Source organism: Ixodes scapularis, unplaced genomic scaffold (genome assembly GCF_016920785.2).
Source record: "Ixodes scapularis isolate PalLabHiFi unplaced genomic scaffold, ASM1692078v2 PGA_scaffold12__126_contigs__length_90152505, whole genome shotgun sequence".
Classification (NCBI taxonomy): domain Eukaryota; kingdom Metazoa; phylum Arthropoda; class Arachnida; order Ixodida; family Ixodidae; genus Ixodes; species Ixodes scapularis.
In genome coordinates this window covers 83,831,260-83,851,340 of record NW_024609838.1, presented here as the reverse complement: position 1 = coordinate 83,851,340, position 20,081 = coordinate 83,831,260, and the positions used below count along the sequence as shown (strand labels likewise).

The 20,081-nt window shown below is 45.1% G+C and overlaps 1 protein-coding gene across 1 annotated transcript in view; it reads right to left on the bottom strand.

Annotated features, from left to right (window-relative positions):
* Positions 1–350: 350 nt before the first annotated feature.
* Positions 351–20,081, bottom strand: part of LOC115319052 (microtubule-associated proteins 1A/1B light chain 3A) — a 32,514-nt gene continuing 12,783 nt past the window's right edge. Inside the window, exons 2-4 of the mRNA XM_029978824.4 lie at positions 18,620–18,675; positions 11,411–11,517; positions 351–2,351 (exon numbers count right to left, since the gene is read on the bottom strand). Of these exons, the coding sequence (XP_029834684.1) occupies positions 2,183–2,351; positions 11,411–11,517; positions 18,620–18,675 (332 nt within the window). The 3' untranslated portion in view covers positions 351–2,182. The remainder of the gene's footprint in view (positions 2,352–11,410; positions 11,518–18,619; positions 18,676–20,081) is intronic.

The window sequence follows — 20,081 nt, the reverse complement described above, 5'->3', positions numbered from 1 at the left end:
GCTACACACAATCGTGCTGGCAAGTTCACAACTTCCAAGGAAATATGGTTTCACGAGTGTACGTTTCAAGGGGCTGGGTGGTCCGCCATAATGCACTACTTTCGGGACTTTTTTTTTTTTTTTTTTGTATATTAGCCTGGCAGGCACATTCCCGAGTGCATATATTTCTAGAAATAATACACCCGAAAAAGGATGAGGTGGCCTCGCAACGTTTTAGGCAGCAAAGCCACGAAAAGGTACTCCGAAGTCCTGTTTTGGTGTTATATCATTATATTAAAATGGTGTCGTACACTATTCAAAGATTGCCCTTTTTACCCTTCTACCACGACTAAAGAAACAAAAACAGCAACAAGATTAAAAACCGCTTTGTTTATTGCAGAAGCAATGTCATCACACCTTGGCCTTGCACTTTGGCATTGCAGAAAGCAAACATGGATTGCTAGCTGTAAGAAGACATCTCTAGTGTACCTCAATTACCCGTGACTTGTTTAGGGCACATTTTACATACAAGCTTGTTAAAGCAGTCAAGGGTCGCACAGCAACGAAGGACACTGCTTCCTTATCTTGAGCATTCCAAAGTGTGTAACATGTTCCCCCATATACTGTGCACCTATCTGCGATTCAGCCTGAATGAAAAATTAACGGCGGTGCTCTTTTTTTATAACATACCCCGGACAGCACACATAGTGACATATTTTAATGGACATCCAGAGATACATAAGGTGCTGCAGTGCCAGCAGCAGTGTCATTTTTTAAAGGATGACAAGCGGCTAGAGAAACAGAGACCCCAATTTTTGCATTTCAAAAGCTTGACACAGGGTGCTTTGGAGGAAATATCTAGCATAGGATCTTCTGCGTGTAGCACGGCGTAAATAGTAGGCTATGCTTCTACTGTTGTCTGCTGAACACCATACTTAGGGAAAGAAGACTCCCAAATTACAAGTGAAAAGCTAGACCAAGCTGTCAGCCCTGCCCACAAACCCGCAATACCACACTGCCCAACAGGGTGGAAAAAAATGGAATTAGATTTGATTTAAATCGGATAACTTTGATTTCAATCACTGTGGCCAGAAAATAGTTATTGTTTACCAAAAGATGTATTTTTCAAGATGGTAGATTGATTGATCAATTCGTCCGATCAGTGATAACAATGCGGAAGAGTTCTAATAAATGTAAAGTACACAACTCCTAACTGCAGTAACCCCCGCCAGAACAGAAACTGATTAATTTCTTTAGTTAGTTAAAACTAAATTTTTCTACTTCTTTTTTTTTTTCGTTCCAATTTTGTGGCAACAGGATGTTACGCAGCTGACGAACTAAGTGGAAGGCAGAAATCGAGCTCAACGCTTAAATTTCCTGAGAGCTTTTTTTTTTCTTGTATTCCGAATTGCATAATTCTTGCTACATTATTCTTGAATTTAAATACAAAACAAATGCACAGGTAATAAAAATATATTTTGGGGATTAGTTTCGTGGGAAAGGTTAGATTTAAATTAGAATAGTGAAACTGGTTCGATTTAAATCAGCTTCATACTTATTCTCCACACTGCTAATCAAGCCTTATTTTTCGTTAGTTTTAGCTGCTGATCACATTAGGCACAATTTATTTTTGCAGTCATCTTCTGTAAGCTAAAACACCAACTGAGGTTTGAATCCTCGAGGGCGGGTTCGTGTCATGGTTCTCATGCCACAGCATCATTGGTGCCGGAGTCAGAGAACCAGACAAAAAGGGGACCCTGACACCAATCTGAGTTGCTTCTGGCACAGTGTCCGAACCGGGCGAACTTCCGACAATGCTGCCATCCTCAAGGCTTATAGCCTTAGATGCTCCAGAGGTCTTGGATACTCTTCGCCATAGGATTAATGCATTATCATACTCTAAGAGTAAATCACTGGTAGAGTTGCAGCTTTCCTAGCACCCAAGTGTGTCCCTGTCAATGTATACTATAGGTTTCCACTCAAACGTAAACTTTATTGTACTGCGTTGGCAAGGAGTGAATTTAATACGAGCAAGACATCTTGCAACACCATCGCAGCAATGTCTGTTGGTCGAAACGATGCAAAGACCCCCCCCCCAAGTGCTTGCGCTCCGTAAAGTCCAAAATCCTGTTGGCCTCGTCGTCTGCTTTCTCCTCTTCGCTTTGACAAGGCACGGGTCGGCCGCAGCAGACGGTGCGGCGTGTCAGTGTTGCTGGCCGAACACCTCCTGAGACGCATACACCAGGTAGAGGTACCCGTCCTCGTCTTTCTCCTGGGCGTACAGGTCGCCGAGGGATGCCGAGACGGGCGCCATATTGCGCTCGTTCACCAGGAGGAACAGCGCCTGGTTCGGGTGTAGTTCCAGACGCCTCCTGCCGACACAATGCCACACACATTCGTCGCAGTCACAGTGACGCAGTGAACACCGCGCGAGCGAAAGTGATCGCTGGCTGTTTGAAGGGACTGCATAAATTGGTTTTCCAACCTATAGCACGAGGATCTACCAGGGCTGCCTAAAGGTGACCTTGAATATCACAACTTTACAGAACGCATTTTCCGAAGAGTTAGAAATCGAAAACTCAAAATTCCTACCAGCAGCGTCCGTCTGCTAACTAAACGTGTTTGATTGAGCAAAAAAATCAACAGATGGCAGCACGTTAGTTTACAGCGATCACAAGTAGCGGTTCCCTCGACGTCGGCAACGGCAGACAATGTTTTTGTGCCAGAAGCGATACATTTTTTTTTGTACCGACTCTCAGCGTATGGTTCTTTCATACTTACCAATAAAACAAAAATAAACACAAAAAGAGAAAAATTAAAACAGAAATGCAGCAATACAGAGAGGTGTGTGGAGAGGCACGAGGTGCTGTCGCTATCTGTTGACTGGTCTGCCAAGCAGACTCCTTTAATTAGCAGACGAATACCACAGGTAGGGATTTCAAGTTCTTGCTTTCTAACTCGTTTTCTGTTTGAACTAAGTTTGTTTGGTGATATTTGATACACAAGATCCACCACCTCTAAGGGGAAGCTGAAGCGGTTCTAATGAAAAGACACCCGAAACACTAGTTAATTATACATCAGCTGTCACGAATATCATATTCGTTTGGTCATTTTATGTGCGGATTAATAGAAAAAGCGCCTCCACAGTAGCACTGAAGCCACGCCCCTCCGAAGCAGAGGGAAAGGGGGAGGGTAGGAAGCCCGTCAGCAGACGTCACAAAAGGTCCGGCTGAAGGACCCCGCCGCGGCTGGCTGCACTTCCCTCGTAGGCTGCTCTACTGACTTTTCGAGCCGTCGTCGTTCTACCGCTGCATATTGCTTGCTTTTATCCGTTCACCGGTCGTGCTATTGACTCAATCGCCTGACGTGTTGATTGTTCTCGTTTCTTCATGGGTTTGCCAAATTTCCCTGGCACCGAAGCAACTGACTCGCGCTGTTGCACGATGCCGTACACATGTGTAGCCGTCTGCTTGCCCGAACAGCGTTCGTTACATTTCTTCTCGCTTACAGTCCTTTTCACTCCAACACCGAGATTTGAAAGGGATAGGTCCCACTATGCAAACAGATGAGTTGGAGCAGGTACAGCGTTTTTTGTTAAGAACGCGTTCCGGATGGCGCATATGAAAACAATGTACGTATGGGTTTTGGCCTGAAGAAGGCGCGCCTGAACCCGACGCACTAACAACCATCTTTGAAGGTAAGAAGGCAATTCAGAGCATTAAAAGGCACACACAAAGAGGAGACTAAACTAGGTGGAAATTATAGGTTGACTGCTCTAGAAAAAAGCTATTACGTTATTAGTTCCGTGCAGTGTACTGGAAAAGCCGCGATCATGAAGCCAAATAGCGGGCTTCCACTGGCTTCTGTGTGCTACTTGTCATATATTAGTGTTTTAGTTTTGGCTTCTTTTTATATTAATGTAGTGACCATATTTACCGGATTGACTCCGCTACCCAAGATTGTTTTCTTCTGTTTTTTAATCTACTCCGCTACCCAGTCCCTTGGGAGAGGAAGGGTTGTTGTCATAACTGGTCATGCAATTCATCATGCGAATTTCACGGCGCAAGTTGTTTTAGCATGGAATTTTTTTTACAGTTGCTGATACTATTTTAGGTCATACTTTTAAACATAAACATAAATTTTGTTACAGTCTCCTTCCATAGGTACATATTCTCTTCAGGAGTGCTTTTTGGAGATAGAAAGCATGTGACAATCTGTTGTGAAATGAGTTCTTTTTCTTACATGTTACGCAGTGTATTCCGTATAAAGTTTGTGTGTCATGCAATGGTTCTTTGTGCCGTAGAAATGTGATCGGACGATGATAATGCTTGGTGGTGGTCTGATGCGGTCAAGAGACCTTGGGAGAAGCGTGTGGATGCAGAGAACGCGAATTTCACGGCGCAAGTTGTTTTAGCATGGAATTTTTTTTACAGTTGCTGATACTATTTTACGTCATACTTTTAAACATAAACATAAATTTTGTTACAGTCTCCTTCCATAGGTACATATTCTCTTCAGGAGTGCTTTTTGGAGATAGAAAGCATGTGACAATCTGTTGTGAAATGAGTTCTTTTTCTTACATGTTACGCAGTGTATTCCGTATAAAGTTTGTGTGTCATGCAATGGTTCTTTGTGCCGTAGAAATGTGATCGGACGATGATAATGCTTGGTGGTGGTCTGATGCGGTCAAGAGACCTTGGGAGAAGCGTGTGGATGCAGAGAACCAGGAAGCTTTCACGAATTTGACATCACACTGAGGATTGCCAGGCACACATCTAAACTTTTTCTAAAGCTGTAATTGCATAATAATTGGTGGAAAAGAAATAAAACGCAGCAGACAACGGAGGGTTCCACTACCACAAGGATGGACCTTCTGCGTAGCTATTCCCACAGTACGCAAGACATTGCGGTGGCAGAATGGCGAACCTGTCTCATCTCGGGGGAAGCTCTCCCGTCGCCCAAAGCCGATTATACTATCCCTTCAATCGACTTCAGCCTTGGTGAACAATGCAGCCTGCACACTCGCGTGTCCAGCAGCTGCCAAGCATAAAGGTCGAATTCTCGTCCTCTGACAACCTTTTTGGGGAAGGTCACGCTAATTCGGCCTGACGCGTCCCGTCAATAGCACTCCATTTATTGTCAAAGTTTTACGTTACAATAAGTAGCAGTCAGTACATTCCAGAACGTATGAAGTTGGCTATGTCAGGCCGGCACAAGCGGTTCTTCGTGTATACCCGTATTACTGTGGGGGGTCATTTTTCTGCTTTGCCAATACTTTGTCATACTTTGTCACGTCGAGGGTCCTCTGGACACGTTCTCCTTTCGGATCCACCGAAAGTTTACGAAAAATCAGAAGGCAAACCTAATTTACAAGAGCAGAAGCCTCAGTGCCCAGGCAAGCGAGAATCGAGATGGTTCTTTTATGACGTTGTGGTGCGTCACGCGTGACAAGCCAATGGCTAAACGCTGCGACGATCGCTTATGCTTTCTTCGCTTTGTACGCGTTTAATGATTATTTCGGATCAAACGGTTCTGATATTTGGACTGAGCAGGCACAAACACGTCATCTTATTTATATCATCTTATATCATCTTATATCATATTATATCAATCTTATTTTTAAAGCTGTTTAGCTTCCTTTTAAGTACCTCTATGGCAGACCTTAGCAAGACATGTTAAGAAACTGATTTATGAAGTTTCTTGACATGCCTTGTCTTAATGTCTTAATTTATGCGTGGTAGAATGACTCTCCATAGAACAGCTATATGCTCCCAGAGTTGAACGTGCTAACTCTATTTTGGTGGCCTTGTCAAGCACATTTCATTAGCAAACTTAAATTGGTCCAAAATAAACCATTTTGTTTCATATCACAAGACTACTCAAGGGCGTCAAGCGTCTGTACAGTAAAATCAGATCGAGGTCTTGGCTCCATGAATGAATGACAGAATTAAACTTGCTCGTCTTGTCTTTTTACACAAAACCTACCATTCCTCTTCTTTTAAAATCCATTACTGTCAACCACAATCACACATCTCTTTGTGCCACGACCACAACTTCAAGGTGAATTCTCAATTCGAGAGAATTCATAAATTTCAAAATCCTCCGCTTTCTCTACCTTTTAACAACTTGAATTCTCTTTTTGAAAGAATCATACTAGAAACTACAACGGCTAAGTTCAGTGACCTTTGCAAAACACACTTCAAAAGTGTTTTTCACTAATCAAAGTGTAATCCTTACTGTTCTCTTTTTTACTTCTTTTTAATGTTCATATAAATGGCTCTTGTTCTCAATTAACCAAACTGTTATTCAACAACCCTTAGTGTAAAATCTTGTATAATGAATCCAACCCCTATCCATGTAATGCACTTCAATCAAATGAAGTGCCTTCGAGGCCTGCGAGTTGAAAAATCAAGTTCATCTTGGAAATCTTTTCTTTTTTTTTTTCTTTACTTTCTTTATTATTTGTGTACACCCTACTTTTACGAGTAAAAAAATCAAAACAATATTTGCACGAGAAGTTGGAAAAAAAATATGTTGACTGACTCACAGTGGCTCGAAAAATTGCAAGTTTACACGAATATCGGCCTTTTTCAAGAGGCTGTCGGGGGGGACAGCAGCACTTCATACATTACTCCGATTTGATTCGCAATAGACAACACTAAAATGCACAATTATCACGTTTGGAACTACCAAACCAAGTGCAAACGCAAGTGGAGAATGTCAGCGTAGGAATGTTTACCAAGCGCCCGCTTAGCTTAACCATGACAACTGTTCAGATGCAATCAATGCTCTTGTTACATTTTTCAGTGCTACGGAAAACAAAATAGTGCCCTTCACAAACAAATACCTACAGAACACGTGGCCATAACTGTGCTAGGTCAGTGATGGGCGACATCGGCCCACGGTGAAAACACTTGTGAGTGGCGCAATGTGTTTCACTTATCGGCAGTGCAGAATCTCTGTGTCTGGGAATCAGCTCGCAAACGTAATGCATTTCCATCATCCCTGAAAATACGCTGAGAAGACGCATCAGATGGAGACGTATGAACGCAAAGCAAAGCTACGACAGCGGGAGTTCACACAAGTTTTTCGACTCACTTGAAAGTCGTAAACTGCTGCACTACTGTGGGATCCTTAGCCTGCTGGCACGAATGCACCACGAGATCTTCATTAGCAAGAAAATTCATGCTGCTGCTGCAAAAACTGTTGACCAAAACCCTCGAGAAGACCAAAAGCTAATGTGGAATAAACAGCTAATGTAGCCGATGTCTGACGGCACATGGTGCAAGAAGGGCCAGAAAAGTCGCAGCATACAGTATGGGGTGATTTTATTGACTCTGGATATGTCCTGAACACCCTACCTAGGCTCTGGCCATACTTCATGTAACTGCAGCCGATAGTTGAAGGGAGTCTCCCATCTTGGATTTTTCGCTGGCTTGACCAGGGGCTTGGCTCAATGTTTCAGATGGATTGGATAGGTTTGGCAGCACTATTGTAGCGCTGCCGAACCAACCGCCAGGCGTGCTAAGCTATGCATTTTGTTTTTGCTACACATCATCATCATCGCCTTGGTTTCTTTGATTGGTTGATTTTCCACCTTCAACCAACTTTTTCTGTTTTTGTGCCCATTGCCATCCATTAGGTGTGGAGTGCGCTGTTGACAGCTTCTAAACTTCGCACCTAAATGTCTCGCGGTTTCGTAATTTTGCCTTGCGTCGATATGTGCTTTGGACCTCATGGCCCCCTTTTCTTATACTTCCACCGAGTGAGGAGATGACGCTGAAGCGAATGCAAGCGGACATGATCACCCGCACGCGCAACATGATACAAGGTACTCTTAGTGACAATTTTAAGCCCGCTAAGGCTCAATAAAGTAAAGTTTTGCAATCCGCAAATTTTTCAAACAGCCTTCTTATTCGGACGCTTTGTGAGCACCCACGAAGTACGGAAAATCGGCTGGCGACTGTACATTTGAAATGTGTACACTTTAGTAGAAGGACATTTGAAAGGCATATACAAGTATTGTTAGTCGCCCCGTAAAAGGGGAGGCTAGAACGCTCTGTGAAAAACCAAACTCTTTTGGTACTGTTTTAAACGAGGAAGTAAAGCAGAATGCCGATTATACGACTGTCACGGGTCTGCACGAAAAGGTTGTATAGCCTGAAAATCGTATATTAAAAAAACAAATCATTATTACTTTGGGGCTTCGGTCTACATGACAAAAATATCCGTAACTTCTATTAATTCCTTCTGAGAAAATAATCCGCTGGGTGAAAAAACAGAATAAATCTCTCGTACATAACTAAAAAGAAAATCAAGTTGTGGTACAGCAAGCGTGCAGATAAGATCTTATTTTCACCGTGCCTCAATTTCTCAACAGGGATCGGTAATTTTATTTCGGGGACGCAACCTCTAGAAGCAAGTGAAAAGCGCTGCCGTGGACGTATGCAAACCGTCGAGTGATACAAAACATGCCATTTTCGCGTGTGTCGGCGCACGTAGCTACGTGCCTGTGACGCCGTCACCTTCGTCCGAAGTATTGGCGTCGTGAACTTCCCTTTTTGACGACTTCATAGAGTTAGGGGCTGTCCAAACAGGAAGTGTTTTCCCCAGACACAGGATCGATTGTGCGACAAGTGGAGCTGTTTTTCCAGTTCTAAATCACTTTTGCACACTTTTGTTGTTTTTGTTTGCCGAAGAAAAGTTATTTTTTGTTTGCATCTTTGAACAGCTGCCTGTCGCTGAGGCCTCTACCATGGCTGTAGGTCCCTAATGTCTCGAAAAGAAGGGAAAAAGACGGCAGCGAAGACACAAGAAGGAAAGCCGCGCCGTTTGCCTGGTCGATGTCCTCGCTGAAAATGGACGCGCACGCAACAATATTATCGTTTTTTGGAGGAGTGTACGGTTTTTTGCCGGCATTGGCCGTATCCCATTTGGATGGTCCTCAACACTGGGTCGTACATCGGTGTTCGACGTGGCCCACAAGTCACTGCGAGTTCACGCAGGCACGGCACGCAGTCCTTTGAGAGCGCACAAGCTTCGGTGGAAGGCGCAGAAATTGTGAGCGGAGAATACGCCGAGATTCTCGCCTTCCAAAAGGCATGGCGCACGAGTCTGACTGCACGGATCGCGGCACGTCATTAAAGAAAGAAACAAATAATTATGCCAGCTCGCTCGTACTGACAAAGACCAAGGAGCACAGAATTAAGCGAGCGGCGTGGCTTTCTCCTTCCCTTTCTAGTTTTCGGGAGACTGGAGATTGACAATGACGACGACGAAGGCTCCGACAACGGCCGGCGTAGCGTGTGGTCGACTGTCCGGACCGGTCCAAGGCAGAAGCGGAGTGTAGCGTTCGCCCCGCAAAAACAAATGTCCCAAAGAGGACTGGAACCGGAAAAACCCTCCACTTCTGGTACAGAAAATGCCGGGAAGAGTGCTTTCTGCATCCTCTTTGGAGGGCCCATGACGAGGGTGCGCACTTCTGTGCATCGTGAAATCCGCGCTTTAAATACGTTGTGTATATGGGACGTGTGGCGGGCCCACCTCAAACTGTCGTAAAATGCGGGACGTCGCATAAACTGGGGTTGTGTAATTGGGGATCCACCGTTTAAAGCCTCTCAGCCTTTCTGGGGCTGTCAGATTTCCTTTCAGTATGTTTTTGTAGGGTGCACTACACAGTGATAGCTAATTTAACAAAAAGAAAGTTTAGCCTCCCCATAACCCTCTCCTCCCCTCAGAAATACAAAAAGTCCCCACCCCCCAAAAAAAAACTACAGGAATTTCTTCCCTTCAAAAATAAATGACGCATTGTCAAACACTTATTCTGCACCCAAATGCGGAGTCAGCGGCCCAAACTAGATGCCAAAGTGTCACAAGTGACTGTCACGCCATTGAAAAGTTTTTCCTGGAAATTTCACCGGGAAAATGGGGCCCATTCTCTATAACTGACACCAATCAGCTCCTATGTATCCACAAGGTCGGCAGCCATTTTCCCATTGGAAGTTTTCAAAAATAATAACTCCTTTAATAAGATAACGGCTGGTACTGAAACTTTGGCATCCGGTTCGAATCGCCGGCGCTACATTTGGGGGGAGAACAAATGTTTGGCGATGCCTAGTTTCTTTTTGCGGCAAAAAAGAACCTGTAAATATTGACGAAAATAATCCCTGGAGAAGAGGAACAAGATGGACAAAGAACAAACACAAATCTCCAAACACAGCTAGGCGACTGGTGAGCAGGGATGGGCAAAATACATGCAAATATGTATCGAAATACAAATACAAAATACTTCGTCAAAAATGTATTTAATTACAAATCTAATTACACTTCCAAAAACGTATTTAAATAAAAGATACAAATACAACCAAATGTATTTGTTCTCCTCCAAATACTTTTCCAAATACATTTTTTTCAAAATTTGCGTCAGCGACTTCAGGGCACCTGCAACGGGTTTCTGGGTATCTCATTTTAATTTTGCATCGCACACTCGGGAGTTAGTGTGCGAGGCTCTAGTAACGCAATAGAAATATAATCACAAAAAAATGTAATCAGCTTGGACGTAATAGGTGAAAAAAGTACAGAGCTTCAAGCAGCTTTTTTTGTCGATTACATTTTGGTATAGACCAACAAAGAACCGAGATGACCAAGACGCGCAGCACTGGCTAGAGAATTTTTTATTGTTGCAACTGACACCAGTTACCAAAATCTGGACGACCTGCGTGTTTAAGATGTTCCAGGCAAAAATATGGAGGGAAATCAGGCTGGATTTCGTCACTATTCTTGCCCTGGACTAGCACCGTAATCACAAAGTCACTAAACGCTTGTGCTTGATTGAGAGACACCGCATTCAGTGCAGAACATAGTTTTCTTCCTGCTTTGGACAGTGACAATAAATTTGAGGGATGTATTTTCGCCCACAAAATTGTATCCAGTTAGAATTGTATTTGAAATACCCACGTTTTAGTATTTAAATACAGACGTCAAATACATTACCCAATTTGTAATTAAATACAAATGCAAAATACACAAAGTATTTGAAATACGTATTTTAAATACTTGTATTTGAAATAGTGCTCATCCCTGCTGGTGAGCGACCGAAAAAATCCACCTGTTTCGGGTGTCGAACCCGGGACCTCTCCATTACAGGTGGAGCGCTCTACCATTAGAGCGAACGGGTTTTTTACAGCTGCCACCAGTCTAACATCAACAAGGGTGAATAATGCATTTAATTGCATTATAACTGTAAATATTCTTTTTAAAACACCCTGTTCCAAAAAACTCTTGGCTGAAACTTGTATGAACAGGAGTCCTAGCTGATCACTGATGCAGCATTCGTGTACAATCAGGCCTTCGGTAGGTGAACGAAAATTCAGAACTTCGGAATGGTTACCCAGGATGCGTTGCCCCTATTCAGAGGTCCTTTGCAACCCACCTGATGATCTTCACCAGCTCTGCCATGCTGATATGGTCGGGGATGAGGTACTTGATTTTGTCCAAGACCGGCAACTGCTTCTCCCCGGGATAGCGCTCGATGATCACCTGTGGGTTGTGCGTGCGCAATGTAATGTTAGAGAAACAGCCAGGTGTCCGGTGTCACAAAATTATAATGTTTTGTCTTCTCGCCTTCGCTCCGTTTGAGAGTGGATCGCGGGGTTTACTCTCAATTGTCTATTTTTCTTCAGCACGAGCATCTAAAACACAAACACAAATTCAATTCTTCCCCCCCCCCCCCCCCCTCCCCAAGTTTTGGATTATTGTAAAATTGCGAGAGATGCCCCACCCCCGAAAGATAGCCCACCCCTATTTTTGGCTTGATTTGCTATATCTTTTTAAACACCGATAGATAGCCCACCCCTAGTAATAGTGGTGTTGGGATCAATGATGGCCTCGGTGTACATGCGGCTAGTTAGCTTTGCCGGGACATAAGCAAACGTTGCTGACCTGAGAAGTACAGTCTGCTCCTCGCCATCATAACAAGTTTGGAAAAGACACATGACTTCAAAATAGCAATTTGTTTAACTTTTCTTGAATGTACTCCGAAAGTTAGCCTGCGCCATATTTTCACCCAATTTGCTCTCGAGGTTAGGTGGGCGATCTCTTGGGATTTTACGGTAGTTGAAAGGAGGGGAAGGAAGAAGCGGGGTTTTTTCGGATGCTCTGGAGATGGCCAGCTGGGAGGGCTGTTCTATATTCTGTTTCTTTGTGTATTGGTTAGTGGTTTTGTTTTTCCTCATGGGAAAGTGGAATCTCAAAACCAGACAAGAGAAGAATTGTCGAACAGAGCGTGAACGAAGACTGGGTCTAAGGTGCAAGAATCTGCGAGTCCGGCAAGGCCACGGTAGCGTCGTCGGGACAAAGGGGATCATCGAGGGTCCCGACCTAGGGCTTGAGGAAGACCCTGATTCTGTGTGCACACTCGTGGGCGAGTATCGTCCAACACCGAGAGCACCCAAGCCCGCTGCATCTTCTCCATCTCGACCGGTGGCGCGAGGGGCCGCGTCATCTCCGACACCTTTGGGCTCAGTTTCGCCCCCTCGCCTGCCTAGTAATTTCTTTTTCTTTTCTTTGTCATTGTACTGGGCTTAACTGAATGCATACGAAGTGTTTGAAGTATATTGTGCAGCTTGACTAAACACAAACGAGGCAGGTTGTGGTTCATCATGTCAAATTATAATTTTTTTTTCTCGAATAGACGATTTGCAATTTTCAAAAGTGCCCCGGCCTGCATGCGAGGAATTCTGGAAAAGATTGTCCCTCACCTGGCCGCTCTGCCTTGAGATCGCATTGTCTTGTCGCTTGCCTCCTCTTAATCCTCTGTTTTTTCGATTCCATTACCTATTTTATCTATTCCAGTGTATTTTTTTATTGCTTCTGAGAATTCCTATTCTCTTCTGCGCGCAATATTTCTTGTATATATAAAGTATTTCTGTCTTTATTTCGCCTTTCTCGACGGGAGTGCCGACGGACAACACGCCGCTTCGAGCGTCGTCCCCCGGGTGAGTACTATGTTTGCTACTGACTCCTATTGCACTGTTAGCTGTTCATTTTGGTTTATTTGACCCGCGTGCAGTCGAGAGGAGCCGTTTATGAACACCCGCGCACATGTCATAGGGGTAGGTAGAGCTCTGAATCAATAACCACGACACAAGAGCCGAGTGCGCTGGCCGCCCGCGCTCGCTCCGTTGACTCGCACTGTAGCGTATGCCTTCGAGTGCCGCTTAACTTGACCAAGATACAGCACGCCGCTTTGCTGTCGCGAATTGTTTGTCTGAATGCCTGTGAAACCCTAACACCGTTTGACATATCCAACGCTGCGGCGCCTGACAACTGCACGCAGCGGCACAAGCCTTTAGCAAGCGCCGGTTCAAATCGCGGCTTGTATGCGCCTTTGGCATGCACTCATGATCAGTCTCCTCGGCGGGTGTCAGTTGCTGACATCTTGACTCGAGAAATAAAATTACCGAAGGAACTACGAGTTTCAAGGTGACTGCCTGGGTGACAGCACATCTCTGCACTTGAAAAAGGGTGTTTGCAACTGACAACCGCTTAGCAGATAGATTAAGAAGGCATATATACCATAAGCGCATACAAGCCGCGACGTTGGGCCACCGGCGCTTGCAAGGGGCTTGCGCCGCTGCGCGCAGTTTGTCAGGCACCGCTAGTTGGATATGACGAACGGTGTTACGGCTTCGCAGGCATTCGGACAAATGATTTGCGGCAAACCATCTCTGCACTTGAAAAAGGGCGTTGGCAACTGACAACCGCGTAGCAGATAGATTACGAAGGCATGCCATAGGCGCAGTCAAGTTGCGACATTGAGCCGTCGGCGTTTGCGAAGGGATCGCGCCACAGCGTGCAGTTGTCAGGTGCCGCAGTGTTGCATATGCCTCAGCTTCGCAAACATTCGGACAAGTGGTTCGCGGCGACAAGGCGGCGTGCTGTATCTTGGTCAAGTAAGCGGCACTGGAAGGCACATGCTACAGTGCGAGTCAACGGAGCGAGCGCGGGCGGCCAAATCACAGCGCACTCGGCTCTCGCGTCGCGATTGTTGATTCAGAGCTCTGCCTGCCCCTATGACATGTGCGCGGGTGTTCATAAACGGCTCCTCTCAACCGCACGCGGGTCAAATAAACCAAAATGAACAGCTAACAGCGCGATAGGAATTGGTAGCAACGGTAGTACTCACCCGGGGAAAGACGCGCGAAGCGGCGTGTTGTCCGTTGGCACTCCCGTCGAAAAAGGCGAAATAAAGACACAAATACTATATATATATATATATACAAAAATATCACGCACAGAAGAAAATAGGAACACTTAGAAGCAATAAGAAATACACTGGAATAGATAGAAATAGGTAATGGAATCGAAAAAACAGAGGACTAAGAGGAGGCAAGCGACAAGGCAATGCGATCTCAAGGCAGAGCGGCCAGGCGAGGGACAATCTCTCCCACAATTCCTCGCGCGCGGACCGGAACGCTTGGGCGATTTCACAAAAGGTCTATTGCCGGTATTATATTGTTGCATCCGTGAGAATAAGCACTTCTCTTCCTCGTTTCCTTCCACCTCGCAGAAAGTCCCTTTGCCGGGGCACGGACTGAGCGTTTGGTCAGCGGTCTGATTCAAATTAGAAATTTGTTTGTTAAAGGGATACTACAACGAAATTTTGCCACTCATTTTTTGGTCTATGTGTTCAAAGGAGCAGTATCACATCGAACATACCAATATCTTGTTAAAAAAGTCTCGAAAAGGAATTTTAAAACAAATTAAACGATTAGCAAAGAGCACCTGGTGGATGTCGCTAACGCCTCGCTTGTAATGCCCTTCTAGGAACCTTGACAGCTATTGACGGTGAGTGTCTCGCCTCCGGCCACGACGAGAGAAGAGGGCAAGGAGGAACTCCCCTCTTCCCGAGAATCCCTTTTGTGTGTCCCAGAAGTCGCTATTGTCCCTTTACAAGGTCATAGAAGATTAACCCGTCACTCAGAATTCGCACTAAAGCAGCCGCTTCGGTGGCTGGAACGACTAGGCCATCCTCTCGACGTCAGCCTCGCCGTTGCTTTCCTCGTCCCGAGAAGACCGACGTCACGACTGCATTGGATGTCACATGGTCTCCGCTGGGCCTTCTCCGAGCGCTTGCCAGAGTGGGCCGTTTATAACGAAAAATACAGCCACCAGGCTCAAAATACAAACGTGCGATTGTCATTTACGGATATTGTGGATCATATTCAACCTATTTTTGAACACGACGGGAATATTTCAAATTTTGCTGAAGTTGACCCCTTTAAAGGGATCAATATTGACCCCTTTAATGGGATCAATATTTTTTTTTCTTTTTACTTAAACCGGCGATACCTGCCTAGTTGTTTCACCGCACAGTTCGCGATAATTGCGAACAATGGAAAGCGGGAGAGATACTCGTGATAGCGCTGGGCAACGTGCAAACTCTATCGTCTTACTTTATGCTCCCATACCATTGCTGTAATGCCAGAGTCAGAGCCGTGACGACGCTCTGTGGTGTTCGTCGTTCTTGCACTTATCCATTGTTTTTTAGCGCTTTTATCCTCTACAATAAACTACCAACTGTAGTCGGTGACAAGTAAAGAATTCAGGCAGCTGCACGTACCAGAAAAATATTACAGATTTTTTGTGAAGTGTTCTATTGCATGGTACGCTTTTTGATCGTAGACGACTGAGTGCCATCTCATTGCATAGGTAGGTCATTTTTTTTTATCAATTCATTTATGAGTACCAATCTACAAGTTCTTCACTATAGCGACATTTCAGAACAAATAAAATTTATTAGCCCTATGAAATTCATTATGATTGCCTGGAGCTAAGCTGGTTGGTTATTCATGTGAGATTTGCCAGCCGAACAAAGGAAGAAATATACAAGGTAGAGAGAGGCAAGGACCATACACATACACTCTGCACGACTAACAACCATTTACTGAATAACTTCTTTTCCTTCGTCGACTCGCATTTACTGAATACCTTCTTTTCCTTCATCGACTTTAATTATTGCCTAGATGTGTAAAGCAGCCTGAAGGAGCTCACAGATGACGTTACCTCTGGGGATGCAAGGTTTCTAAGCTGGACTGATGAAGACGAGGGAGAAGTATTTTATCCAGGCAATAATAAAAGTCGACAAAAGAAAAGAAGTTATTCAGTAAATGCAAGGCGACAAAGGAAAAGAAGATATTCAGTAAAAGGTTGTGTGTCCAGCAGAGTGCACGTGTATGTTCCTTGTCTCTCTCTATCTAGTATATTTCTTCCTTCGTTCAGCTGGCAAATCTCACAAGCAAATTCGTCATATCAAGATGTGACTGTAGTGTGTAGAATTCTTAGGGTAGTTTGATCATGATTTAAAAGGTATTAAAAAGTGCAAAAAGACAAGGACGAAGATAAGACACAAACAAGCACCTGTCCATGTTTGTGTTTTTTCTTCGTCGTCTTTTTGTGCTTTTTAATACCTCTGAACCTCTGAAAACAGAATAAAGAAACAGCCCATTGCGAAAGATGAAATGTTGTGGAACTACAAGCAGAACCAAGTCAGCCCATGGCTGATGCTTCAGACGAAAACAATGCTATCGCTGTGTATGGTTACCCAACCTCTATCCTCCCAAAAATGTAAAGTTTACTCCCAGAAATTTGTCACGTTATTTCGAGACATTTTAATCGGACTGCTAGAACGGCTGAAGTCTAGTGCGAGGCCTTCACTCAGCTCTTTCGAAGATCCCACCTGTCGCATTTTGACGGCACCTTCAGAAATAGGGCAATTTGGGCCACCAAGACATCTAGGCAATAAACGCATTCCTTCGACACCAACAGCAAGGCGGAATCCGTCCAAGTCTCCAATTCGTACGGTGGAGTGTGGCAAAGAGTTAGCAGACAAGACAAGCTGTAGGTACTCTCGTCCCAGCCATTGTGACAGGTGGTATGCCATAAATGTTTAGTTGTGAACTCTGCGCAAATCTTTCCACCAAGATACAAACCAACCTCTTTCATGATTTCAGAAATGAGGTGACAATTCGACGTGGAAATAACTACCGTAAAATCCCGTAAGGACGCCCACCTAAAATGAAGAGATAAATGGTGAAAAACATGGGCTGGGCTAACTTCAGAAATGCCACAGCTAAGCTTTATCGAAAACTAATAAGCTTTATCAAAAACTAATGATAAATACACTGGCACCGGCTACAAACCACGTAACGTGGGAACTGATAGCACAGATCGCAGACAAGGCGAATCCGCGTTTCATGATGCGATAAACACGTGGGAATTTGCTACAAACTCCTGTGCCATGGGAAAGGATACTGCAAGTGGCCGAAGCAGCGAATTCGCGTTTCAGTGTGAAGGACTCGCGGAAACCCGCCGAGAACTCTCATCTCACGGGAACGGATACCGCAGATCGCGGATGCAGCAGATTCAAGGTTTATGACGCAAAAAACACGCGGGAACCCGCTAGAATCTTGCCTGTCACAGAAACCGATATCACGCATGCAGATTGCGGACAAGATTGCGGGGATAGGCTACAAACTTGCATGTCATGGAAACAAATACCGCAGATCACTATGAACTCGCTTGTCAGACGTGCCGGTACTTCCCGTCAGACTCGCCTGATGTCCAACGGGAGTCGGGGGTGGCCGATGTTTCGGAATTTTTATGTTACAGATATTTAGCCAGAGAAACAGGATGGGCGATCTCTTGGGAGAGGGCGTCCTTACGGGAGTTTATAATAAAGAAAATAAAATCGAGAAAAATTTATGATGCATTTTAAATGGCCAAGCGAGCACAGTCAGAACATAAAACGACGTGGCTGGCGTACCACACCGTCCCTGCACGTAACTGGTACCACGGTTTAAGAGACTGAAGCCTTGCCAGGTATAAGCATCGAGCGAGAATCCTTCGTAGCGGTGTGGTAGTCAACACTATCTTCCATTTCACTATAAACAAGAACAAAGTCAAAGCTACAAGACCGAGTCTCAAGCTTTGAGCATGCCTGCAGAGCGTGTGGCCCACGTAGTGCGAGCCAATCGCTTGTGTAATCTCACCCTTGCTCACACTTACGGTCCCTGGTAAGAGTACACCGACAGGCATGTTTAGCTTCCTCCCCCTGCCCATACGTCAAAAGTGGTCCTGGGGTGGTCCTGAGGAGTCAACCAAAAGTGGTCCTGAGGAGCCAACCAAAAGTGGTCCTCAGGAGTCAACCAAAAGCGGTCCTGAGGAGCCAACCAAAAGTGGTCCTGGGGTGGTCCTGAGGAGCCAACCAAAAGTGGTCCACAAAAGACGTCGCTGCAGCGAGAGTTTCATGCTGTCAGATGTCACAATTCTGGTGGTTGGTGCTAGAAGTATGAGCGTTTGAGCGTCCTTATCGTCGCGGAGGCTTGACTACTGGCTGCCAAGGCTTTTGTGGACCATCAAGATGGAGAGCGGCCTGCAGCAGAATGGGCGCTTCCCACAACCACCGCGGCCATTGCGACACCGCGAGGACTGCGGCCGGCAGTGGCGCAACACTTCTGCGTCACCGTCTGGCGAAAATGGAGGGACCACTCCTTAGGATGCAGTGAATAAACCAGTCAGAGACGCATTCCAGACACCATACTTACGGTAAAACGGAGTGAGGGCAACGGAAGGCACTTACGGGAATCTTTGTGGGGTGCTCGAGCCGGATTGCATCCACATCCTGCTTACGCTGCACTGCAAAAGGGACATACAGTCAATGACAAGACATGCTGGAAACTGTCAATCGTAAAGCCTACAACAAAAAAAAAGTGACTTAGAACTCTTGCGTGTTTTTCTTTTTTATTACAGTCTCACAACATCTAAGGTAGGGCAAGGAAAAGGAAGGCCGTGGAGGAGGTAGCAGAGTTCCATCTGCTTCCTCCTTCCCAACCTTCTTTTGCCTCGCCCTACCTTCTTGAGTTGCAAGACTACAATAAAATACCAGGGAAATGCCCACCCCACTTTCGCTGAAAATTGGGTTAGTCAAGGCATGGACGCTTGTCCAGTCAAATCGGGCGCTTAACGCATAGTTTGCTGAATTCCCAAGTTTGCGAAATATTAATAGTGAAAGCTTGAATGAAGTGGGTGTTTCTGCGGTAGTTTACAGTATAAGCGTATTCAATATTTGAGAGTCATTAGAAAAGTATTGAGATGCGGCAAACAGAAAAGGTGGAGGCAAAATCAAGCCTCATCTTTTTTTTAGCACAAACCTTATGAGCCACGACAATGCCACCTAGAGTTGTACATGGACTTTTGACAGATTACAAGACGTCCCTTCGTTTCGGCCTTGGCCATGGACGTCGAGATAGGAAATTTTTGAGTGATGAAGCTTTACAATTCTGACGATGAGTTAATTAAGTCAGAATCGCCGCAACGGATGTAACATACTTTGGGGACATTGCACTGTGAGCCCTCGCTCGAGTTCCAGTGCTGTCAAGACGACTTGAAGATTGATACGCCAAGTTTTTCAATGATTCTTCAAAGACACCTTTGCCTGACAAAAATTTAATCTCGCTGGGTGCTACAGAATTCGATGGAAGCTAAAAAGCAGGCACAGGTGGAATGGTACGAAGAGATGACACGCAGATTTCACAGTTGCAACTCTCGGAGTGTATCCAACACAGTGATGAGGAACAACTAAATCCAAGTCTACCGTACGATCTCGAAATAAAGTGTCGATCATTCGTTAGGATCTTCCCTGGAGAGATCCCACCTCTGAAGGTCAATAGGCAAAGTATTGAAAAGAAGATGGAGGCAACATTCTTCCCAACCTGTGGACACATGGCCACAGTTGGCACACAAGGGCACACCACCGCTTGCCTGCCAGCAGCCTCAAAAGAGAATCAGGAGGCGACCGAGACCCGATTTGAGGGAAATTCAGCTGCACAGCACCACGACACGACGCTCAACTTACTCAAAGGCACTCCTGTGGAACTGATCTCCAATTCACTCTACAAACAAGACCTCGCATCGTGCGACTTCTTTATATACTCAATGGTGGAGAAAAAGCTGCATGGACGGAAATTTACGACCCCTGAAGATGTGGTCACAGCCTACCAAGGGCACTTAGTTACATTGCATGATAGTCTGTGGCCTCAGTG